The sequence below is a fragment of the Paramisgurnus dabryanus genome, chromosome 18, assembly GCF_030506205.2.
Source record: "Paramisgurnus dabryanus chromosome 18, PD_genome_1.1, whole genome shotgun sequence".
Taxonomy (NCBI): Eukaryota; Metazoa; Chordata; class Actinopteri; order Cypriniformes; family Cobitidae; genus Paramisgurnus; species Paramisgurnus dabryanus.
In genome coordinates this window covers 19809189-19836146 of record NC_133354.1, presented here as the reverse complement: position 1 = coordinate 19836146, position 26958 = coordinate 19809189, and the positions used below count along the sequence as shown (strand labels likewise).

At 37.8% G+C, this 26958-nt stretch overlaps 1 protein-coding gene across 2 annotated transcripts in view; it reads right to left on the bottom strand.

Annotated features, from left to right (window-relative positions):
- Positions 1–26958, bottom strand: part of LOC135776481 (transcription factor COE1-A-like) — a 131942-nt gene that overhangs the window by 33793 nt on the left and 71191 nt on the right. For both annotated transcript variants that reach the window (XM_073812615.1, XM_073812616.1), the window contains exons 7-9: positions 7193–7274; positions 2866–3007; positions 219–224 (exon numbers count right to left, since the gene is read on the bottom strand). In XM_073812615.1, coding sequence (XP_073668716.1) covers positions 219–224; positions 2866–3007; positions 7193–7274 — 230 coding nt within the window. The remainder of the gene's footprint in view (positions 1–218; positions 225–2865; positions 3008–7192; positions 7275–26958) is intronic.

The following is a 26958-nucleotide window of genomic DNA, read 5'->3' as shown; positions in this document are numbered from 1 at the left end:
TATTAATAGATTAATCATTGTTACATATATAACTTACCGGTAGATATAAAAAATACGACATTTACCTTTTATCAAGTTATCAACTGCTGAAAAGGAACAAATGTTTTCCCCTATATTTTTTCCCCTAGCGTTTGCATAAAATAGATGAAGAATAACTATTAATAGATTAATCATTGTTACATATATAACTTACCGGTAGATTTTTACCTTTTTTTTACATTTACCTTTTATCAAGGTATCAAGTTGCGCTCAAGTTTATTTTAAATCTAAACGTGCAGCAAGTGCACTCAAATAGACGCGTCTAAAACAAAACTTGTGTTCACAGGCGACCGCTTTGAAAAGCAGAAGGCGGCAGCGCGTCATGCGTTGTACATGCGTTTTAAATGAATATGGACCCTAATTGTGATTATGAACGCAAGAATTACTTCGTGGTCGGAAGCTGGGGCACAATCAACTTGGTCATAAAGCGGTGGGGACGTATACCACCCGCAAATTACGCGAATGGGGCTGCTGTGAGTGCTGGGGACAGCAACCTTCAACCTGGTGGCATGATAACTATCTTTAAAATTATGTATCTTTAAAAAGATTAATTATATGTAATTTATACAGTGAAGAAGACAGTGTTATTATTCATTTGATTCTATTTATGTACCTAAATACTACTGTTAGATCTTGCTTTATTTGTAACTTTGTTCTTTTCTATTTTTATATGCTCATAAGTTTTGCTGATCCGAAAATGATTCAATCTATGACTCAAAAAACGCAATGTAATCATTCATTTTACCACTACTATATAGTAAAATTATGTAATTTAAGAATGAGTCCACCCTATTTCACCCCTATTCTGTTTTAAAGTTCTGCCCTTGCCAGTGTTTCACACTAATTTGAGGGGTAAACTTTTTTTAGAGTTTGAGTTAAGGGTAATTTGGGGTTTCTTTGATTAAAACCAGGATCAGATGATTGTTGATCAAGGACGATCACATCTTACGTTGTGAAATCACACCGACCCTATAATGAGGGGGGTGGGGCTTGGCCGGGGGGTGGGGCTTAGCTAGGGGACCCCCCATAAGCTTTGACATAATTCGAACACTGGGCGAATGAGCTAGAAATGGCAGTCTGAGACAATTTTAGACATGTATTATTGAAGCAAAGAGTCAGTCATCAGTAATCCATTGTGATGGATGTAGGATTGAGGGCAGAGTTTTCTGACGCGTTTCGTCAGCAGGTTTTCAAGGTGAACTTACACCGACATAGTTACGAATAAAAGGGTGATGCATTAAAGCATACATTTTTTAATAAGAAATAAAAAAATGCTTTAGCGTTTGCAGTGTCTGCACTTATCGCGAATAAATGAAATAAACATGGACCAGTCACAAAGGAGACAGGAAAAGGGCACGAGCCAGTGAACTATCAAAATGTTTTGCAACGTGAGAATCGCCAACTAATGACCACATTTTAGCTTAGCAACATGCTAAAGTCAAAATGATTTTAAAGGGGTCATATATTATGAGATTTATTAAGATGTAAAATAAGTCTTTGGTGTCCCCTAAGTGCATATGTGAAGTTTTAGCTCAAAATACCCAACAGATAATTTATTATAGCATGTTAATTCCCATTTTGTAGGTCCGAGCAAATATGTGCCATTTTGGGTGTGTCCTTTAAAATGCAAATGAGCTGATGAAATGCAAACACTGATCACAATGATGGTGGTTTGTTGAATTGGAAACTAATTTGTGCTGCTGTCAATAGGCTTTATGCCCAGTTGCACTACTTCCTGAACTTCAGCCAGCTCCTTGTTTCCTGTCTGCCATTATTGGACAAACTGATTAATCCAGGTGTGTCTGATTATTGTTGTTGTGACTACTGAGGTCCTGAACACCTGAATTAATCAGTTTGGCCAATAATGGCAGACAGGAAACAAGGAGTTGGCTGAAGTTCAGGAAGTAGTGCAGCTGGGCATAAAGCCTATTATTTTTCAGTCCGTACCTGTACAACAGGATTTTAAAATAAATGCTACCAGTGTTTCCTTGCCCATGTACCATAGAAATATTGTGACATCTTTAAAGCATCATGTAATTAGAATACTATACGAACATGGTTATGATTCACTACTATTATTTGATTCTTTGATACATTATATTTTGTTAGGGCATACAATTTTAATTTTAATCCTCTTCAATTATTAAGCCCAACACAGTCATGTCTGCAAATGGAGGGATGGGTGGGAATGGGGAAGGACACAGGTTAGTGCTTTAATTAATCCCTGCTTCATCTTTTACTCTCTTCGCACCACTGGAGAAATGACTTAAAGGGCCAAAGCTCACAAACGCCTCTGACAGCAAAGCGTTATCTCTCACAAACTCATTCACACGTACTGGATAGAGTTTAACATTTTGTAGCATCACACTATTAATAAAATGTGAACTTGTGCGTGTGTGTGGTTATTGTCAGAGACTTGCAGAAGCTTACAGCATATTTCATCACAACATAAGACAGTGTGAACATGTTGACCCAATAGTCAACCTTATCTCTCTCTCTCTCTAATGATTGAATTTCATTTATTTCTTACTGTGGAAAACCAGTTCCACTTTTATAAGAAATAAAAAGGAGGAAAATATATCTTTAATAAATATCTTTAATTTTATTTGAACCCTTTGTGGAGAGAAACATACAGTGTGAGGGTTAAAAATAAGGTGGAATCATGATTTAAATTGTATTTAATCTACACATCAATTATTTTTATGTTTGCTATAATAATGTGATAACTCAAATAATTTGGTCATTAGATTTTTCATATTTTCAAACTGCCTGCATGAACCAATTTGCTAGAATGAATTATAAAATTAATTTAAAACATTAAATTACCGTGTTCCAGATATGACGGCGTTCCCTCTGACGGGTCTAGTCTCCGGGCTCTTCTGCCATGTTTGGAGTTGTTGTGCACAAACATGTTGTCTGAAACGGCCAGCACGTGTCCTTCTACACTCACTGTTGTCGAAACAACCACCTGTTATAAAAGAAACACAGGGTTTAGATGGCACATATCAAAAACATTTTTACATTTAGTTTTGTTCTTGTACGATTTGTACAATTTGTATTAAATGGAAAAAAATTATGCACCACCCCCAATTGTCACTGGTTAGTCATACAGGTAGTCCTGTCCCAAATGCACAGCATTGACTAAACTTAAACTTTTTTTTTAAATCAGCACAAACATGTTTCAGAAAGTAAATCTCTTAATAGTTGTTGTTTTTATATTAAAAAAATTAAATACACACATCGGCATGTTAATAATATTGTATACACAGGGATATTTTGGCATGTAATGCATAACTAATCCCACTGCCAGCAGTACTTCAAACACTATAGGCGTCTCTAATCGTTTTCGTTCTGTACACTAATTTACACACAAGTGTAAACACATCTCTCTTTCTATCCCACAATGCACTGCACTCTCTGAATGACTGCTGATAGAGGTTGGCTCAGATTAATTCAATTAAAGAGCAAGCAGCACTCGAGCACCCCGAGACAATGACAAGAAGGTAATAAGTAATTGAGGTTTTCATTATGAGTGGCACAAACGGACCCTCTTAAGCCATGGAGACCCCCGATACCCCTGCCTATAGAGCCTCTTATTTCAATTGCTGTTGAGCTCTGAGAGGAATTCTGCCTCTTCAAAAAGAAAAGGAATTGGCAAAGAGAGGAGAGTGAGGGATAATCTCTCTCTCTCTCTCTCTCTCTCTCTCTCTCTCAAATGACACAAATCTATTTACTATAACAAAGATAACAACTTCCATTTATATTTTTTTTTTAAGAATTTGTACCACCAAGTGTCTTAAAACATAACTGAGCACTCAATTCGCTCTTATAAGCTCCAAAAGAAAAATCTTTGACTGTCCTTTGGATGTTAGTTTTGGTGAAGAGCAGTGTCATTTAACACTCACATCAGTTTTTATTAAAATCACCAAGGCGTGAAAAAGTGGAAAAACAAATTGAGGTATAAAGATTTGGTAACACTTTATTTGAAGGGGTGTTCATAAGACTGACATGACACTTCATAATCGTGACATGACACGTGTCATGTCAGATTTTATGCATGTTTATGACAACTGTCATTAAGTGTCATTTGTTCAATTATATTATTTTTAATGCAAAGATGACATTGTTTGTATGACAACTTGACATTAACCAATACATCATAACTTGTCATAAATCTGTCATAAACATAACATAGCAGAATAATTATCAAACTTACCTAGCTTTAAGGGTTAACGTTACATTAAACTGTCATTTAAATGTCATTAAGTGTAAATACTCTGTCAAATAGTTTTTAACAGCATCATTAATATTTTTCTTGACCTCAACTACAGTCGTACAAATTGAACTTTAAAATCAATAAGTTAAAATGTCAATAAGCGTTAAAGCAACACCAAAGAGTTTTTTTTTTAACCTTAAAATAACGTTTCCAAAAAAGTTTCAGTGGTTCATCCACTCAAAACAGGGTAAATGGCACTTTCACATTCGCTTTGCAGCCCTCTATCGGCCAAAACCGCACTAAAGAAGTTTCCAACCGTTGGGTAGTGTAGTTCGAGTGAAAACTACAAAAACTTGCTTTACGGCAGACCTACAATCCAATCAGAACCAGCTATGCTGCAGTATTTACGACAGTGCTAATGAACAATTACGCGTCTAACCTGTAGGGGGAGCAAAGAGCAATAACTCTTTAGTGTTGCTTTAATACTATGTCAAATAATTTTAAATACCTTAACAAAATGTAACATACACGTCAAAAGATTATACTTAACTTTATGTATGTGCACAATGCATAAAAACTGACAACTAACAGAACTTCTTCTTCTTTCTTTACACATAAGGTTCTGAAATTTTCTGACATAGAAGCAAAAAACTAACAAAACATTGAATTAATTTAATGTAATTAACTGTTTGCAGCGATATGCACCCAGCACTGCATGGCTTAATGCATTACTGTATTGTTTTCATTACATTTTTAGGTGATCCGGTCTCCAAATGCAATAAAATATAATTTTATTAATTTTAATTAGTATAATTTGTATTATTATTGGATGATGGATTTAATTTCTCTAACATCTGGAAGAAGAAAAAAACATGAACTGAAGAATATTCATGACGCTGTTATAAAACTATTTGACAGAGTATTAACACTTAATGACATTTTAATGACAAATGATATTTGTATCACTGGTAAAAAGTGGTCAGTTATGTTGTCTTGTTAATGTCAAGTTGTCATGACAAAGACTTCTCAAACAATGGCATCTTTGCATTAAAAATGACATAATTGATTGAATGACACTTAATGACAGTTGTCATAAACGTGCATAAAATCTCCTTCATGTTCATGACACGTGTCATGTCATGATTATAAAGGTGTCATGTCAGTCTTATGAACACCCCTTCAAGTTAAGTGTTACCACATCTTTTCCAAGAAATATAATCAGCCACAGCACTACATAAGCATGTGATAAGAATTTAATTGTATTGTGTGATGGGAAATCTCTCTCCTGCATTCCTTCATACTCTCTGTGTAAAATATGACTGCGTTCTGATGTTAATTACACAATGACTGCATTCTCACTTATAGTGCCATGTAAATGATTCGTTTATAGAAAGCACTAAACAGACAGCTGCTGAGTATAACATCTTACCTCAACACATGAAAACACATCCAAAACAGCTGGAGATTTTAGAAAATGGTTTTCACGAAAACAACCGTTAGCCGAATAAAGCCATAAAGTGGAAAATGTTATTTCTCAGAGCTTGCTGTTTCAACTTTGCTACAGTACTTTTCAAATTGTTGCACTGTCAGAAACAAGGGGTTAAAAATGGTCCCAAGCTGTCACTAGGGCATTGTTGGCAAAAATATTTACACTAGCTAACCCCACCAATGTCTGGTTGGATCACTAACGTTTAAAAAACACACATGGTAATCAAAGTCTTCAGCGGCACAGACTGTATGGCTCTGGGAATTGTCTTTTGATGCAATGTCTCAGGTTCGAATCTGTCTCGAATCTGACATTTTTTTGAATAATAATGAAGAAAATGTTTAAAAAGTGAAAGTAAACAAAATGTTTATTCTCCCAATAATGCAGCATCTATTTAATAATTTTAATAAAAAAAAAAACATTTACACTTATGTTATTATTGCATACTGTTAATCTATAAATATATTAAAGTATAAATTGTATCTGCCAATAATATTGGCAATATAAATTATATATATTATAAAAAGTAATTGTATTTTATGTATAAAATGTAAGTTTTATTTAATAAATATTATATTATATATTATAAAAAGTAATTGTATTTTATGTATAAAATATAAGTTTTATTTAATAAATAAAATTACTTCTTTTGCAATAATTGTAAAAAGTAATTGTATTTTATGTATATATATATATATATATATATATATATATTATACATAAAATACAATTACTTTTTACAATTATTGCAAAAGAAATAATTTTATTTATTAAATAAAACTTATTTTTAACTACTGTAAATAGCATATCACTTAGAAAGTGTAAAAGCATCTATCATTATTTGTACTTAGTGTAAATAGCTGCTGCCTTAAAAAGACATGGCAATAAAAGACGTTTAACTTTTAGGTAAAACCGAATATCCAGCAGAAATGTATGTAGGGTAGGTGTTGATTTCAGGCTTGTGTGTGTGAACAATAAGCAGTAGAAAGTTTTGTGTGTGTGTGCGCTTGTGAAAGCAGAAATGAGGTCACATTCCAACGAAAAACTGGAGGTCAAGGTCTTGTGTTTCTTGCAAAGCAATGATAGGTTGTTTATTCAATGTTTGCACACGTGCACGGTGTGAGTGACACTGCTGGGCAATCGAGTGTGTTTACAGGCTTATGGGCAGATTTTAACATGGTCTAACACTGAAAAACTACAGGCGGATGAAAGCGTATCTTACACATTAAATGTGGACAAAATAACTTTCAATGCTGCAAAACCATTAACACTGATCAAAAGATAAACAAAAAGATCATAAAATGTGACCTCACATCTGCAGCTGCTACGATGCTGGGCCAATACTCTGATGTCATTAAAACTGAATTTAGATCAGTAAAAACAGACCTAAAGTTTATGGACGCAATACTGAATGGAGAGTAAAATAAAAAATAAAATGATGAACGGTTTACCTGAAAGCGTCGCATGTCCCGTGGGTTTCCGGCGTTCTTCAGACAGTTCTGATTGCATTTGAGAAAAAACTTCAGGAAAAACCTGTAAGAGAAAAAATATAAAGGGTTATGGGTGAACCTTTAGATGCAGAATATCAGTCTGATGCCAAAGGAGAACCTTTGTGAGCTCTGTCAAAAAAATCATTGCATCAGTTCTTCAGTGTGTATGGGTATTTTAAAGACCCAATTCAATATTTTTTCGTTCCTTTGTTGACATCTTTCCAAGTGAATAACAAAGTTGTGGGACATATCAAGGGGGTTTTTATTACCCTTTAAACAACCATATTTCTCTTGCAATATCTAGTACACTCTCACTGGGACGGTACCTTTTAAAAAGGTCTTAATATGTACCATTGTGTTACAGATATGTAACTTTGAGGTACCAGTATGCACCTTTTAGGTACAAAAGTGTACTTTTTGAACCATTGAAAACTTCTTGTAACTTTCTAAGAGTGTAGAGAGCACATCCACAAACAATATCAGTTTTTATGTATTTAGGTTGATTATCCTAAGTGTGCATTTTATATAAATGTCTTATTATGTATCCAATAGCTTTAAAGGAATAGTTCATCCTAAAATTCATCATTTACTTACCCACAAGTTACAGTAACAGGTTTGTAACAACTTGAGAGTGAGTAAATGATGACAGACTTTTCCCTCAGAAACAATAATATGGCGATCTGATTTAACCTCATGAACCTTCAATGAATGAATCATATACACTCTATAAAATACAGACGAAATACGGCAAGAGACCGCTTTGCTGAACTTAAGAACCATTGGAGAAACTTTTATTTGTATAAGCATTCACAGTACACACACACACACACAGCAACAGGCAGTGTGCTGAAATGTGAATCTCCCATCTGTCACGCAGGGAAAGACTGCTAAGACAGCTCACTGATTCAAAGACAGAAACACACAGACACTTATTCAGTCGCGACTGTCTCTCTCATAGTCATGCATGCTCATAAGCAGAAAAGCCAGCACATTCACAGGCACAAAAACAAACTTTTTACTCATAGACAGGCAGTAGAGCTGTAACGCAGCAATACCAGCTGCCCTGATTGGCAATGAAACATCGTGTGCATACTGTAAGTGGATAATGCATTGGCACATTTTGATCAATATGACACCGAATATGTTATACTGAATCAACTCTTTATCAAACACACACGCTGACTACAATACAATGGCACACAGCATCTTCATCCCTTCTGGTTTCTCAAGCTTTCCTAAGCTGAACTGGTAAAGCAAACTAACAGCATCTGTAGATCACTTTTGTGTTAAAGTGTCTGCTTAATGCATGCATGAAATGTAAATGTGTAATTCTCACATGTAAACACAGAACATCACCAATCACTTTCTTGGCACCTGTCAATCACCTTGATGTGTTTTCTTATAATGTAAATCATTTTTGGGCCACTTTGGACACAGAGTGTATTTGTCCATTTTAATATATGCTTTTATAAACATCAGGTTAGTATCAAGATTCATATTTAAACATAATTTGGCCAGTTATACAGCAGAGAGCACTCAGATTTGTGTGGATCAACACACACACTTGGAGTCACCCTACACTTTCATAATTGATAGGTCCTTACTGTCGTCTTCAGTTAAAGGCACTGCAATAACGCCCAATTACTGGAAGAGTCGAGTGTGGTGGGACCGTACTCGCTTACATGAGCTAACGCATAGACCCCTGTGACCTCTCAATAACACTACAGATCAAAGCACTTCACTACTGATGACTCCAAGAGGGAAACAGTAGGATACTGCAAACAACACAAATCTGCTGAAAATATAGGAACAGGATTTACACTGGATATGTGGGAGCTCACAAAGGGTGGTTTTCAGTGTGGTCTGCTCACTAGTACAGTCTATTTATTGGGTTCACAAAAAGGTGTCGTCCTAGACCATATACTTAGTTTGTGAAGATTGCAAACACTGTGGGACTTCAAACATTACTCTGTCTATCTGAGGGGCTCGGCCTAGGGGCTCTGTTTGGCTAAATTATCCCATATGCACAAAATGCAAATGATAGAGATGTGAACAATTTTGTGGAATTGCACAACATCTGGAATTTCACAAAATAAACACACACTTAAAGTTGCAAAAATAGTAAAGTGTTACGAAGTCAAATATAAGCTGGGCATCAAATAATAGTAACAATATGCTCTTGCTCAGCATTGAGTAGGTACTTGATTGAGCAAAGGTAAAAAGTCATTATATTTCTAAACGTATTCTTTTTATTTTATTAAGTGTTCATACTCATTGGCTTTGCTTTAAACATTCAGCTCTACCATTTCCATTAACGCTTTCTAAAATGCACGATTTCAGGGACGATACATAAATCTGCTCCAAAAGAGCAAACTGTGGGGGAAGAGGGAGAGAGGTTTTTGAGTAAAGGTAATCTAATTTGGTTACTAAATGCAAAACAGCGGCCATAGCTGCCTGTGCCATATTCCTGTATGGTGCGAACAGCACAGCAGCATAAATTATTCAGGGGCTGAGATGGCAATTATGGCTCTGAGCACAACCAACATTAATATTTTATGAGGGCTAACGCATACTTCCAAGTGAATCAGAGAGAGAGAGAGAGAGAGAGAGAGAGAGAGAGAGAGAGAGAGAGAGAGAGAGAGAGAGAGATTGGGGGGTGTCTTCCAGATACACTTTCTTTGTATTTTTTGTTGGATCGCTCTCTCTTTTTCTTGCACTTACTCTCTGCCTCCAAAACAGATCTCTGTTTCATTATTACAGTGCATTGAAAATGCGCTGTACTGTTCTTACTGGGCTTTTTATTATTATTATGTTGGCTTGACAAAGCCAACATACTGTTCTTCGATCTAAGCTTATTATTATTATTATTATTATTATTATTCTTCTGATCCCCAAAATTTTTGACTGTAACTCCTCCTAGAGCTTTCAAGCTACATTCACCAAACTTTCCAAAAGTCTTCAGACTGGTCTGACTTAGCGTGCTATGACTTTTCTAACTGATGGGACCTACCGAATTCCTAAACGGGGCGCTCAAACACCCCAAATTTTCCATTGACTTAACATTGCGACAAACTTTGACGGGTCATAGCTGCGAGCGAGAAATTTGTAGAAACTTCTGGGTTACCACATTTGAAGAGGCTGGCAGGCTCTGTAAGAACATGCCTCACATTGGGGTGTAAGTTTCACCCCTGGGGTGTAAGGGGCACCCAAATTTCCCCATTGACTTATAATGGGGCAGGGAACATGTCCATATAAGGGAATAAAAGCGTCCCAGATGAAATATCTTCACTTTAGAGTGTCGTAGAGACATGGGGGTGGGCTCAATTTAGTCAGGCATCCAATCAGTCTCTCAGGATCGCCCCATAGCTATTAAGCCACGCCCCTAGCAACCATTTTTGGGCACCCTAGCAACATATCCCATAGACTGCCATTATAAAATGCCCAGATGGATATCTTTGCAGCACAGTGTCACAGAGACATAGGGGTGGGCTCATTTTACTCAGGCATCCAATCAGTCTCTGAGTTTTCTTATTGAGGTATTAAGCCACGCCCCTAGCAACCAAATATGAGCACCCTAGCAACATAATAAACAAAGCCTTATATCTCTGGATCCGAACATCATAGAGACATGGGGGTTGGGTCTTTTGGTCATGTTAGCCTTATGCTAGCTCCATGCTAAGTCATACTAGCTTCATGCTAGTTTCGTGCTAGCTTTATGCTAATTTCATAATAAATCTTGCTAACTTCATGCTAATCATGTTAGCATCATGCTAGCTTCATACTAATTCATGTTAGCATCATGCTAACTTCATGCTAATTCATGTTAGCTTCATGCTAGCTTCATGCTAATTTCTGTTAGCATAGTGCTAGCTTCATGCTAATTCATGTTAGCTTCATGCTAGCTTCATGCTAATTCATGTTAGCATCGTGCTAGCTTCATGCTAATTCATGTTAGCATCATGCTAACTTCATGCTAATTCATGTTAGCATCGTGCTAGCTTCATGCTAATTCATGTTAGCATTGTGCTAGCTTCATATTAATTCATGTTAGCATCGTGCTAGCTTCATGCTAATTCATGTTAGCATCGTGCTAGCTTCATGCTAATTCATGTTAGCATCGTGCTAGCTTCATGCTAATTCTTGTTAGCATCGTGCTAGCTTCATGCTAATTCATGTTAGCATTGTGCTAGCTTCATGCTAATTTATGTTAGCTTCATGCTAGCTTCATGCTAATTCATGTTAGCATCGTGCTAGCTTCATGCTAATTCATGTTAGCATCGTGCTAGCTTCATGCTAATTCATGTTAGCATCGTGCTAGCTTCATGCTAATTCATGTTAGCTTCATGCTAATCATGCTAACATTATGCTAGCTTCCTGCTAATCATGCTAGCTTCATGCTAATCATGCTAGCATCATGCTAGCTTCATGTTAATTCATGTAAGCATCATGCTAGCTTCATGCTAATTCATGTTAGCATCATGCTAGCTTCATGCTAATTCATGTTAGCATCATGCTAGCTTCATGCTAATTCATGTTAGCATCATGCTAGCTTCATGTTAATTCATGTTAGCATCATGCTAGCTTCATGCTAATTCATGTTAGCATCATGTTAGCTTCATGCTAATTCATGTTAGCTTCATGCTAATTCATGTTAGCATCATGTTAGCTTCATGCTAATTCATGTTAGCGTCATGTTAATTTATGTTAGCATCATGCTAGCTTCATGCTAATTCATGCTAACATCATGCTAGCTTCATGCTAATCATGCTAGCATCATGCTAGCTTCATGTTAATTCATGTTAGCATCATGCTAGCTTCATGCTAATTCATGTTAGCATCATGTTAGCTTCATGCTAATTCATGTTAGCTTCATGCTAATTCATGTTAGCATCATGTTAGCTTCATGCTAATTCATGTTAGCGTCATGCTAATTTATGTTAGCATCATGCTAGCTTCATGCTAATTCATGTTAACATCATGCTAACTTAGTGCTAAACATGCTAACATGGTAACTTTTGGTATCATGTTTACGGAAAGTTATAATACTAAACTAAACTTGTTTTAAATTTCTCTCAATCTGTTTTAAACGTTCAGGCTAGGCTTTGTCAAGCCAACATAAAGTTTGTCTTCAAACTTTTCTATCTAGTTATTATTATTATTCTTCCAACCAAATTTCCGCAATTAATACGGCTCGAACCGCTTAACTTAGAAACTTCATTCAAACTCTCAAACGTGCGGACTATTCGGGAATAGTGTGCTATGACTTTTATAAGCGATCGGGGGTACGGTCTTTGCCCCAGGGGCGAAAAAGCAGCCGAAAAATCCCATTGACTTAACATGGAGACAAACTTTGACGAGTCGTAGCTCAGACCTAGAATTTCACAGAAACTTGTGACTTGCCACATTTGAAGAGGCTGGCAGGCTCTGTAAGAACATACCTCACAATGGGGTGTAAGTTGTACCCCTGGGGTGTAAGAGGTCCCCAAATTTCCCCATAGACTTATAATGGGGCAGGAATCATGCCCATATAAGGAACTAAAAACGTCCCGGATGGGATATCTTTGCAGCGCAGTGTCATAGAAACATGGGGGTGGGCTCATTTTACTCAGGCATCCAATCAGTCCCTTAGGATCCTTATTGAGCTATCAAGCCACGCCCCTAGCAACCATTTTGGGCACCCTAGCAACATCTCCCATAGACTGCAATTATAAAATGCCCAGATGGATATCTTTGCAGCACAGTGTCACAGAGACATGGGGGTGGGCTCATTTTACTCAGGCATCCAATCAGACTCTCACCATCCTTATTGAGGTATTAAGCCACGCCCCTAGCAACCAAATATGAGCAGCCTAGCAACATAATAAACAAAGCCTTATATCTCTGGATCCGGACATCATAGAGACATGGGGGTTGGGTCTTTGGGTCATATTAGCTTCATGCTAGCTTCATGCTAAGTCATGCTAGCTTCGTGCTAGTTTCATGCTAGCTTTATGCTAATTTCATAATAAATCTTGCTAACTTAATGCTAAATCATGCTAGCTTCATGTTAAATCTTGTTAGCTTCATGCTAAATCATGCTAGCTTCATGCTAATCATGCTAGCATCATCTTAATCATGCTAGCATCATGCTAATAATGCTAGGATCATGCTAATTTCATGCTAAATTCATGCTAACTTCATGGTAATCATGCTAGCATCATGCTAGCTTCATGCTAATCATGCTAGCATCGTGCTAGCTTCATGCTAATCATGCTAGCATCGTGCTAGCTTCATGCTAATCATGCTAGCATCGTGCTAGCTTCATGCTAATCATGCTAGCATCGTGCTAGCTTCATGCTAATCATGCTAGCATCGTGCTAGCTTCATGCTAATCATGCTAGCATCGTGCTAGCTTCATGCTAATCATGCTAGCATCGTGCTAGCTTCATGCTAATCATGCTAGCATCGTGCTAGCTTCATGCTAATCATGCTAGCATCGTGCTAGCTTCATGCTAATCATGCTAGCATCGTGCTAGCTTCATGCTAATCATGCTAGCATCGTGCTAGCTTCATGCTAATCATGCTAACATCGTGCTAGCTTCATGCTAATCATGCTAGCATCGTGCTAGCTTCATGCTAATCATGCTAGCATCGTGCTAGCTTCATGCTAATCATATTAGCATCGTGCTAGCTTCATGCTAATCATGCTAGCATCGTGCTAGCTTCATGCTAATCATGCTAGCATCGTGCTAGCTTCATGCTAATCATGCTACCATCGTGCTAGCTTCATGCTAATCATGCTACCATCGTGCTAGCTTCATGCTAATCATGCTAGCTTCATGCTAATCATGCTAGCATCGTGCTAGCTTCATGCTAGCTTCATGCTAATCATGCTAGCATCGTGCTAGCTTCATGCTAATCATGCTAGCATCGTGTTAGCTTCATGCTAATCATGCTAGCTTTATGCTAATCATGCTAGCATCATGCTAATCATGCTAGCTTCATGCTAGCTTCATGCTAATCATGCTAGCATCATGCTAACGTCATGCTGAATCATGCTAATCATGCTAGCATCATATTTCATCATGATAACTTTTTTAAATCATGCTAGCTTCACACTAAAACATGTCAACAGCCAGGTAAACTACTAGACTAAATTTCTTTTACATTTCTGTCAATCAACTTTTTGCATTTTCATGCACTGGTAATTCCTTGGGAATTGCATATCTAGTTTAAATGATTGCATTCACTATTGCCCAATTCTGCAAAGCTGTGTTTGGCATTTTGTTTTAGCTGTAATAACAATGTTGTAATGCAGCTATTACACACATTCAGTCCATTTATCACTTTCTAGGGACTTTTATTTTACAGAATGGAATATGTGTATAAGGGACATGCTGAAAAAACGTACTGTATCCATGAAAAAATACGAAATAAACATAAAACATCTGTAGAATTTGATGATGTAGTTGTGAAATGTTATGCTGGGAGCAGCAGGCATGTGCAACAGTGTCAGTACTATTATTGTACAATAAATATCAGGTCCATGTGTATTTGTGTGTAAACAGCAAAGGGGATGAAGTCATTGTTTTTGGTACTGAATGATTTCTTGGTTAATGTAAATCCAGAACAGATATCCCAAGTCTACTACCTCAATAAATACAAGTATAGAAAAATATAATAAGTGTAACCTTAAACAATGTTGAAGAGAAATATCCACTCCTGTACACAATAATTGTGTCTGGAAACATTTTAAGAGGTGCCGTGGCAAAATCAATGACATCAAGCTTCATGGGTTTCCACGTCATTCACATCAAACCTGCCATAATATGAGCTGATGTATTGAATCCAGGGACATAGCGGCCATACTTTTAGATAAAGGTAATTCTGTCCCCAGCACTTTTTTGACCCAGTGCCAAATTTCCAGCTGTGATCTCTGGTTTGTTACTTAGATTTAAGTCAAATCTTATCACAAATGAGGCAAGGTGAAACATCTCTGGTGGGCGTCTGCCATGAGCTTTAATCTCTTGTTGCTCTTGAGATTCAGACCTTCGAGAGCTTCAAATTCGCCAGAAGTCATTCATTTTCAATGAGAGCCGGTGGCGAGCTCCGGTGAGCAGCGGCGCGGGCATCATGTACAGCGTGAGCATCGAGGAGAGTTGAAATCAGCACACCTTTATGGTAATGAGATATGACGTGGTTTGACGGCAACCAATCGGAAGGCGGAAATGTTCGGCGGCAACCAATCGGAAGGCGGAAACCTCCGCCTGAGAGGAGTTCAGAGAATGCATTTGAGCGTCTGAGCGTCCACTACACCTTTTCTTTAGCGTCGTTGGCAGGGCAGCCAGAGCTTTTATTGACGCTCTCGCTGGTGGCGGTGTGAATGCACAGTAAGTGTAATGTCACAATCTAATTTCTACAATGCTATGATCTGATCTTACACCACGTCTACACTGGACGTATGTGACGCAACACAATGCAATGGAACCCATTGGTAAGAACAAGGTATGGTCATAAAAAGCATAGATGTCCACAGAGGTCTCAAAGTCCCAAGTCTTGCAAAGTTATTTTTTTTTTTTATTTGAGTATGATATCACAAAAATAGCAACTGGGTGCTACAGTATAAAACACCAAATGGTTTTCTATATAATATTTATTATATGAGTATGAAATTCTGTATTTACTTCATGTTCATAACATACATCATTTGTTTGGTCTTTGAGGGGCACATCACCGGAGAGCTGTCCCCCACTTTTAAAATGCCTGCTACCCCCCTTTTAATCAAATCATAAAAGTACTTTGCCCCTTTAAGATCTCCATATGTTTTCATCATGCGATATAGAGCAGTGTGAATATTTATCAAACCTTCTCCATTTGTGTTCCACAGAAAAAACAAAGTCATTTAAAAATGACATCATTGTAAATAAATAAATGACAAAATGTAGATTTTTGGGTGAACTCTTTATTTTCATGCCTTTTCTCTGACTCAGTTAGGGTGTGAGATGATTACTAAAAGTGATGTCAACAATGATGATGTCATCCATTGATTGAATCGGTGAAATGGGTCACTTACTCCTAAATTTCATTATGTCTTTAGATGACATACCACTCTCAAATATACATCCTGATTCACTCCATAAACTCCATGCTACACATTTGAGAGCTTCTTTCTACAAGAGGAACTCTTAATATGCAGGACTGATAATTGCTCACCCCAGTGTGGAAACAGAGAGCTGTCAATCAAACTGAGAGGTCTCCGGAGATATGGAAATTAAGCTGATGACTGCTTCACCTGGATCATATTCATGCTTATATTCGGTGTTGTAGACACAATTATTCTTTAACCAGATATTTTTGGACTGCTAAGTTTAATTACATTTCTTGTGATGTTTATATGACTAATCAAAAGTAAATCAATTAGTAGGAAAGTTGATGCAATTAATTTCAATTTTTTTATTATTTCAAAATTTACATGGCACTTTGGTCCCATTGTGCTCCCAACTTCAATGTAATGAATGCATCATCTGTCATTAATAACACCAAATATTAACAACACCTACATAATCTGACGTGTCATTAATGTCTGCAGCACAAATAGTAGCTGCATTTCCATTGCAGATTTGCGCAAAATTTTAGCGTTATTTTCTAAATGTTGACAAAAGAATTTTGCGAAATGACGCCGTTTCCATTAATCGATGATATGTGAAACATAGTTTTTCCTTGCGCGATAAGTCACTCCAAACATCACATTTACTGATGTTGGTCGTTTTACTATTATCACATCCACCGCACTAGGCATTATTTTAAACTGAAGGAAACGTATTATCCAAGGAAAAGCCCCTATACTTAAGAGCGGCAACATATAGGTGTTTCTTGGAGGTAATAGTAAATTATTTTTAAATCAAAAGAAATATACGAGTGTTATTTCAAACATTATTGGGAAAAGCCTCTTTTACTTGGGTGTAGACAAGTATTGAGATGTTTCTGGGAGGTTTTAGTACATCACTGCATTTCCAATGCAGTCTTGGGAAATACACCTTTTCCGAATTACCTGAAAAACCACCTCCTGTGAGCGTAAAAACTTTTTTGCAATATATGGGAGTTTTTGCGAAATTGACGTGTTTCCATTGGCCGTTTTTTGAATTTGCAATGTAAATTTGCACAATTTAAAGGGTAATGGAAACGCAGCTAGTGTTTTGGCAATGTACTGTTTAATACTTGGGGAGTTTGTTTAAATTGCTAACGCTCTATGGGGCAGATTCCCAGACAGGGTTTGGATTAATCCAGGATTAGGCTTTAGTTATATTAGACATTTAAGTACTTTTTACAAACATTCCTTACAAAAAACTTTACTCCTGTGCATCTTGAGATAAAACAATGCCACGTGTTTTTAAATTTAGGCAGCTTAAACATGCATTTTAGTCTGGGACTAGAATAAGCCCCGTCCGGGAAACCACCCTTATACGAGCAACAGCACTCTTTACAAAATGCTGGGTAACCCAAAGTTGGGTAAAATATGTACAAACCCAACTGATGGTTTAAATGAACCTATGCTGGGTGGTTTTCGTCCCTTAATGCTGTGTTTCAACCAGTGGTTGGGTCATTACATCCATTTTATAGTATAGTGATGTTTGTCTTAGCAACACGTCAAGTAATTACAGTCACTGTATCATCATATTTGCTGGTGTTCATTAATTAACCCGTGATATGATGTGCCATTAAAGGGAACACAGACTATTTGGGAAAATCCAAATCAAACAGACACCAAGTTTCTTACGAGCAGCATCTTGCATTGACCTTATAGAAAATTGACTCTTCTGTCCAAAGCGAATGCAATCCATATCTACACCTGGGTAGGAAGATGACCTGACCTCTGGAAACATCTTTGACAGAGTCCCCAACAAACCAACCCAAAGATAGAAACAGGGAAAGGAGAGGGAGCACAAATAGTAAGAGAGATATAGAAATGAAAAGAGAGGGACAGGTCTCCTTTAGTGTCTATTGTAAAAGACAGAAGGCAAACAGCTCAATAATTCATGAGAGCGAGATTGATTTTGGGGTCTAGCTCAGGGGGTCGCAGGGGGCTGGTGTACTGGTCTAGCTGGGAAATCATTAGCCCACGTACACACACACACACCGAGAGAGAGAGAGAGAGAGAGAGAGAGACGTGAAGCTGATCAATGGTTAGAAGGGCTACAGTAGGAGGGTCCTGTACCTTATTGGCTGGCAGATTTACTACTTTTGTTTTCTTGCACACAAACACAGGCTTTTAACTTTACTTCTTTGTCTGTAAACTATTTTTGTTTTTATAATTTAGAAGCATTCTAAGCATTTGAAAGTGTATTTTTGCTAAAAGATCATTTTGTCATACCGGCATACTGTGCCCTGCCTCGCTCGCAAACACCGGTGCCAAAAATGGATAGATGGAAGAGTTCAGAAGCAAAACCGGCTATGTGCATCTAAAAACTGGTATTTCTGAATGGCCTGATGGTGGGATTAAGCCGATTTGACACAAAAGTATTTGATGATTCATAGGCATTCGGTTACAATCATTATCTAATTTTTGACGGAGGTGGCATTTAGCGGGCTCATATATTGAAAAAATAGTTGATTTCCTAATAATCCATTTTAGAGCTCTACATTTACGTCTTCTCAATTTTAACTGTTTGTTGCAGTTGCACAGGGAGAAATAAAAAATGTCTTTAAGTCTACTGAAGATATCATACCTTGTTACAGTGTCAAGCAACCATTACACAACCAAAACAAGAACACACAGTGAGCATCTCACACAGTCTATAACACAAGACAGCTAACCCACTCTGTGCTTCAGGCACACCGAACGTTTTTTTTTTTGCATGTGTCAGCAGACAGCTTACACAACGCTGAGAGGCACTTTCCCATCTCCGCAAGAAATCGCCTATTAAATGTCTTATTCCACACATCAAAGGAGTGCGATCGTGTGTACAGCTGTAAAATGTTCAGAAGATACACATAAGACCCTGGATGTGGATGTTTCCATGTCATGTTTCTCACAAATGTCAGCAGAGCTGGAGTTGGCGTCTGATGGGACACATTCCTTTGTCATCACTGGCTCCACAAATAATTCATAGACAGCCGAGTGAAGCCACATCACTGAGAACTCAAACTGGTATCCAGCACGTCCAAATCCTTCCACCTGTCTCATTCTGTCTTCAGATGAGACAAATAAAATGACAACAAGACGGTTACTCGCTGCACTTGGTCAGCTGTCTCAAAATGATGACCTCATTCGTAGTCCATCTGATGTGGTGCTGCTTTGATTTGCCAGAGGTATATGAGGTAATCGTGATGTCATTCGTCTTTCAGCAATGGTAGAATTATATGAGTAAATCTAGTCATTTTTAAACTCACATTTATGTTCTTACCAGACATGAAAAAGTGTCCAGTGATACACTATGTCTTACTCAGTTTAACCCAACGCCAAAACATACTGACAGCCAATTGGATTCTATTTAAACCACCTTGTGCTGAGTGGCTCCACCCACAGTGGAATCTCTTTGGTCCAAAATCCAACATTCGGTAACTTTATGCTCATGCAGCATAAGTTATATAAGAATAAAAATGAACGTTTTTGAAATCTATTTACATCTTTGCCAAACATATAATTTGATTTTTTATGATCCTATGAAGTTGTTAATGAAATGATATCACAGTCAACCCTGAGGAAAAATTATAGTTTTTGTTCAGATATTGCTCTTTCATTTCTCAGAAGATTTGATGGAGTTCTCAGTTTTGTTTCATTTTAGCATCAACTTAGTCTCAAGAGTTTCTCGTAATAATGTTGAGGAGAATAAAATAAAAACAAATGAAACAATCTGTGAAGTACATTAGTAGTATTTCGCTATAAAAGTAATGTAGACTGTATGGGTATATGGAATTGGGTAAGTTCGTATTGAAAGATATCTGAGCTCAGCTTAAGACATTGTTGAGATCTCTTTACTGAAACTCTAATGGTGACATTTTATTCGGAGAGAATAAAATGTAACTTCATTGATGTCTATGAGAAATAATTGATATATTAAAGAGATGGCATCTGTATTTTTTTCTTTGTGTGGCCTCTACAGATGAAAAGAACCATAAATCCAGCTAATATTTTCTATATAGAAAATTGTGCACCCAATTATCTTTGTACTATACTGCTGCCTTAAAAAGTTGGTTCAACTAATTTAAGTAAGTTACCTGGTTGCCTTAAAGGCGGGGTGCATGATCTCTGAAAGCCAATGTTGACCTTTGAAATCACCTAAACAAACATGCCCCTAACCCAATAGAATCTGGACCTTCTTTTGATAGACCCGCCCCACACATACACAACCCAGGCAATGATGTCGGTGAGTAGACACGCCCCTTACTGCTGACTGGCTACAAGTGTGTTTTGGTAGTAAGCCAAAAATCATGCCCCCCGCCTTTAAAAAGGACATTTCACAAGACTATTTTTAGATGTAAAATAAATCTTTGGTGTCCCCAGAGTACATATGTGAAGTTTTAGCTCAAAATCCCCCATGGATAATTTATAACAGCATGTAAAAATTGCCACTTTGTAGGTGTGAGCTAAATTTGGAGTTTTGGGGTGTGTCCTTTTAAATGCAAATGAGCTGATCTCTGCAGTAAATGGCAGTGCTGTGGTTGGATAGTGCATATTAATGGGCAGTATTATCCCCTTCTGACATCACAAGGGGAGCCACATTTCAATGACCTATCTTTCACATGCTTGCAGAGAATGGTTTTCCAAAACTAAGTTACTGGGTTGATTTTTTTTCACATTTTCTAGGTTGAAATAAGCCCTGGGGACCCAATTATAGCACTTAAACATGGAAAAAGTCAGATTTTCATGATATGTCTCCTTTAAAATTTTGTTGACACATTTTTATTAACATTTTTGGTCAAGTTGAATTAACTAAAAATTTTTAGGCAACCTTAATTTATTTTTTTAAGTTGAATCAACAAATCTTTTATACTAATGTGTGCCTTGTAAATCCCTCAAATCTTACTAAATAAAAACTCCCCTTTGATTCGGATCACATTCTTTGCTTTGATTGGCACTAGCTGTTTGTATTTCCCCTTGCAAAATCCCTCCGTTGGCTCCATCTCTGATGTCTGGACTTTTAGGTTCACTTTCTTTCTGCTCTGAACATCTGCTCAGTGTTGAACTGCAGTTGAATCGCCCATCTTACTCCATGAGCTCTAGTTAATTAACGAGTGGAGATTAAGCAGGATAATAGGCAGGAAAATCTCCTGATCATCTGCCAGATTTCTGCGAAAGAGTCGCTTTATAGAGGAGATTCCCTAACCTTCTTATCCATGTCTGGATTAATTACTTTGGACGGGACACACTCGGAAGTGTTTATGATAGACGTGGCATGCGATCACCACAGCCGAGGATAACTTTTTGGTGGCTAAATAAAGAACATTGTGTGAAAGTGCGTGTTGGCAGGAAAGTTTAACAACAGGAAATACATTTCCAGTGGACTTGGAAACAGCACCAAAGTTAAAATGCACTTTCGCCATTAAGCTTACAAATGACTGCCGTAAAAATGGTTTACATATCCCTGCTTCCAAAAATATAAAGGTCAGTTTCCCACACTCACATATGGCTTAGCCCCAATCTTAAATATATGGTCAATGAATAATCATTATGCAATACAAACCAGATTTGGGGCTATGTATTTACAGGAAAGAGACCTAAAAAGTGGTCATAAAAAGGTCAAATTATACCAGCTGGAGGAACACAATCAATCAAATTAAGGCAAAAAAGCAATGCAATATATTACAGGATAATCAGGATGACATATTAGACTGAAGGAAGGCGGATACCTTTATATCAAATGTTTCTATTTTAAATGCCTTCTTACCTACATAATGAAATTATTGTGTTTCTTTAAAAAAAAAACATTCCTTTGATATGCTGTCATTATTTACAGTTATGCACTATTTGGTGAACCAGTTTATATAGTTTAATTTCTATAGTGCCTTAAACCAAAATCTTAACGATGCTGAAAACAGTTAATAAAATGTATGTAATTAAAAAGGCTCTCATTCTTTATGTAAATCTAATTTGTAAACACATTTTTTCAGTAAGTAGTCGGATATTTTTAATAACTTTCCGTACCCTTTCATGCACACTTTGATATAAATGGCCGTGAGGGAAGCGTCTTTTATTATTTACAGTATTTACTTCAGGGGAAGTTGCGTCTTGTGTTATATTTACTGTGCTGAAAAATGGGCGATGTAATGCATTTCACTCTTTATGAACAAAAAGAAATGCACCATGGTATTCATGCAGTGTTCCTGTAGCTCAGTTGGAATAAGCAGTGCAAAAGGTCAGGGTTTGATCGCAGGGAACGCACATATAACAAAATGTATAGTTTGTAATGCGTTGGATAAAATTGTCTGCCAGATGCATAAATGTCAATCATGCGTGTAATTCATTGGGTGACAAAAAGACAAACAGCGCTGCTACAGGATTTAATCCACTTTGACTTACAATATCTTTTAAGAAGTACATACATGCAAAGGAGTAAACACATGCACATTCGTTCAGGAAAAGAAACAGAGTTGTCCCATCTGGGAAGAGTGGAGCGACAGTGGGGGAGCGTGGGATTTTACGAGAACCACTGATCCACGTTATGACTAAGTGTGTTTGTGTGTGTGAGTGTAACTCAACCCGGGCAGCAGAGCAGGCAGGTCTAGCGTTACACAGCCTCCAGGCAGCTACATCTGCCCTAGGTCTTGTCCAACAATACACAGAGACTTCAGCCAAGCTCACACACTCACATGGTGACATCATCCACCGTTCGGTTCTGCTGTGTGTTACTCACACCCACAGGTACACAGGTAGCAGATATACAGCCATACTGCTGTTATAAAGTAAACACGAGTATTTGGTGTTACTATTATAAATTAATAATGAAATGATCCTTTATAGAAAAGCCACATGAATTTCACATGTGCAAAAACACATGATGTGAAACATATGGTTTTGGAACATTTTCATGTAAATTCCCACATAAACCCAGGGAGTTGCATGTGCAATCAATGGGATTCCCCGCATTGTCCACATGTGATTATGTAAAAAAGTCACAGCATGTTTTACATGTGACCCAGTTGTGTATTACGTGGGAATTTCCACATGAAAACCTTTTTTAAACAACTTCGGTTTTCTATAAAGAATAATCATGTGGCTACAACGCAGCACATTAGTTGATAAAACGTTTATCGCTTCATATTTACAAAAAAATATATGTCGAATATGGAATACGTATAGCATATACATTAATATTATCCCAGACAGCAGAAGACTTCGGGCCGGACCCAGACTGGAGCTGCTGACTTCTGTGCGGATCTGGGTGTCTGTTGTCTGTTGTCTCACGATCTTACCTATAGTCACGTAATTTTTTTATTATTTTTCGTGATACTGTCACCATTTAAGCGTTTTTTGTGTCATTGTCACGTATTGGTTACTCAACTGCTTTTTTCGATTTTCAAACCATTGTCGCTTCGATTTAGGGTTAGATTTGGTTTTGCATTAGGATGTCACTTTAAGTATTGGTTTATAGTATTTTTCTGATTTCGTTTTTTATTTTTTCTGATTTTTAAACCATTGTCGCCTGGCGTTAGGGTTAGAGTTAGGTTTGGGTAAGGATGTCATGTAAATCTAACCCTAAACCGAAGCGACAATGGTAAGAAACTAGGACAAAACCAATACGTGACAATGACACATAAACACAAATTTGTGATACGATCACGAAAAAACGTGGAAATTCGTAACAGTATCACGAAAAATAATACAACAATTACGTTACAATAGGTGCGTAATTTGTGAGACTGGGTTGGTCTGGGATGTGTGTGTGCTATCGCTATCAAGTCTAGTATTGTCACAAAAAACAGGATTACACTTCCTGTGTCATTGCCAAAACGTTTGGTTGGTTTCACCAATTTGAAGAAGGACGTGGTGAAGTGGAAAGCGATCGTGTGCTGTGTTAGAGGTAAGCTGTGACCTCAGTGGTCAAGGGTCAGGACCTTAAAGAGAGTCCAGAATAATAATCAGCGTGACAGCAAACATATGTCATTCATTTGCCTCCTGCTAAAATTTGTAAACTTGGGCTCTCCCCTATTTCTCTCTGAATACCACTGATGCTAGCATACATCAATGACAACTCGAACTGGATCATTGTTACTGTCAATTCCCTTCCTCTCTCTCTCTCTCTCTCTCTCTCTCTACCTCTCTCTCTCTCTCTCTCTCTCTCTCTCTCTCTCTCTCTCTCTCTCTCTCTCTACCTCTCTCTCTCTCTCTCTCTCTCTCTCTCTCTCTCTCTCTCTCTCTCTCTCTCTACCTCTCTCTCTCTCTCTCTCTCTCTCTCTCTCTCCATGCCTGGAGGCTCTTTAAGGTGATAGATGGCGCTCTGTGTCTCGTGCCAAAAGCACAGCCATGGCGGACCCCCAGGGAGGCCAAGCTGCCGTCAATAATACAAAAACCAGTACAGACTCTCAGTCTAGACTAAGAGAGCTCACCCCACTGGTTGGGTTTAGACTTACAGTAAGTCTGCTCTAATAGTCTTGAATATGACACGATTATTAAGATTTGAATCTATAAAGAGTTTGAAATTTTATCTAATACCACTAGCCTGGTTAGCCAGACCTACATCAAGATGTAAGGTCTGGCAACTCTTCACACAAACGGCTCAATGCAAGGGGTGGGATATAAGGTTGTCCCTCAAAATGCCTCTGCACGCAATAGGATAGCGCTATGACGGATCAGAGCAACGAAGAAGGTGACGTAGTTACCGTAACCAGTCGGCAAAACTCCAAACACATCTTTCTTGCTTAAAAAGGACTTCAGTAGGGTTATTTGCTCTTCTCTCAAAGAAAAACATAAGTGTAAGTCCTCCAGAGTCGCGGCCAAAGCCGCTTCAAAAGAAAGCTGTTCGCCAGCAGCAGCAGCCATTCTTTGTTTTCAAGTAGGAACCGTTGCAGCTCTGTCGTCATCATGTTAAGCCCGCCCCACAGACGCTACACACGATGTGATTGGCCTGACCAAATTTTGGTTTTTGGACCGGTTAAGTGTATTGTGAGTGCCTAGACTAAACCCTGGCAGCAAATATATTTTGCGGCCGCTAGGGTGCGTCTAGATTTCTAGGCTATAATACCACAGATCATTTAGTTTTTTTTTGTGTTGTTTAAGGCGGGCCTATTTGAAACAATACCACAATTACAAATTGATAAAGAAATAAGTGATTTAAACAACTGCACAAACACTGAACATATTATTGGGTATGTGCGTAAACTCAATTAATAAACTCTGGAATCAAACCCAGAACCTTTTGCACAAAGTTGCACACCTAGTTTGACTGGATATAATGTGTCCATGTGTTTGTTTCACGGGTGATATTTCATGCTAAGCATATGAGACGGTTAGATAAATGATCTGACAGTGGAAGTTGCAGGTCTTTGGCCTCAGCACACAACCATTGGTTCATTTCTATTTCAGGTTCAATCTTTTATTTAGTCACAACATCCCAGTGTCATGAAATATTCATGGCAGCATGTTTCTCGTCTAATACTCCTCGTGTCCTGTAACGCCCTGCCATCTTTAAATATTTCTCAGAACAAATGCACTCTATCCTGTTCACCGCACTCCTCCTGTACTGCTCACCTGCACTGGACCTGAATGACATCATCAGGCGATGGGTACATTAGAGCTGCTGATGTCCTATAATCAAGAAGTGTAAACCCTAACATTGCAATAAAAATATATAAACTTTTCAACTAAATAGTCATTTTAGGAAAGTATGGTTGGTTATTGCCTCAGTTTTCTTGGCTGCTACGCTGCCAGCCTAATATAACATGACTTATAAACAGTGAGGTAATGCTTTCCTGCTGTAAGCCACTACACATGTTACTGAAAAATGTAGTCAAGTTAGTATCTACTCTTCCGCACTATGTATCCCTTGGGAAAATCTATCTCCGTACGTATGCCGTATTTTTAGTTTTTGTAATACATGTCCTTCCCATCGTAGGGTGGCTGCCATGTATCCCCTGTCCAACGAACGCATAAATCAATACAGTGTCACAACAATTATAATACAAAATATTGCATTTTATGATATAGCAAAATAGGTCTTGAACATTGAATATGAACACTGACAATATAGGCCAGAACTCTTACTGCGATCTACACCTCATTAATTTCAGCAGGGGCCAATCTGACAGGCATCAGGGGCTGCTCCGACTCCGCTCGGGATCCTGCAGGAGCAGCAAACCCAGCGGAGGGGCTCATTTTCAGCCATGCAACCCCCCACAGCCCTACTATATGGCCCTTATGGCTGACATTGACAAATAGAGCTGTTCGGATTCAATGTGACAGACTGGTCAACTAGAGCCGAATATTCTGCTTCTATCTGAATTATAACCCATACACTGTATAGTCTCCCATCATATTAACACATCTTTGAATTAGGTAAAAAACAAAGCAAAAAAATATGCTAACACTCTCATTAAGCTTTCTGTAAGATACTATTAACATTACAAAACTAATATAGCTGAACTAGAAACGACTGGTGTAGAGCTGTGTTAAATCACTCAGCACTTTATACTGTCACAGAAACTCAAACAAACCAAATATATTCCAATATATTCCACTAAAATGTATCATTCACACGTTGTATATGTTACTGAGTGACAGTGGGCCTAAATTGGTGTCAGCTTGTATCTGG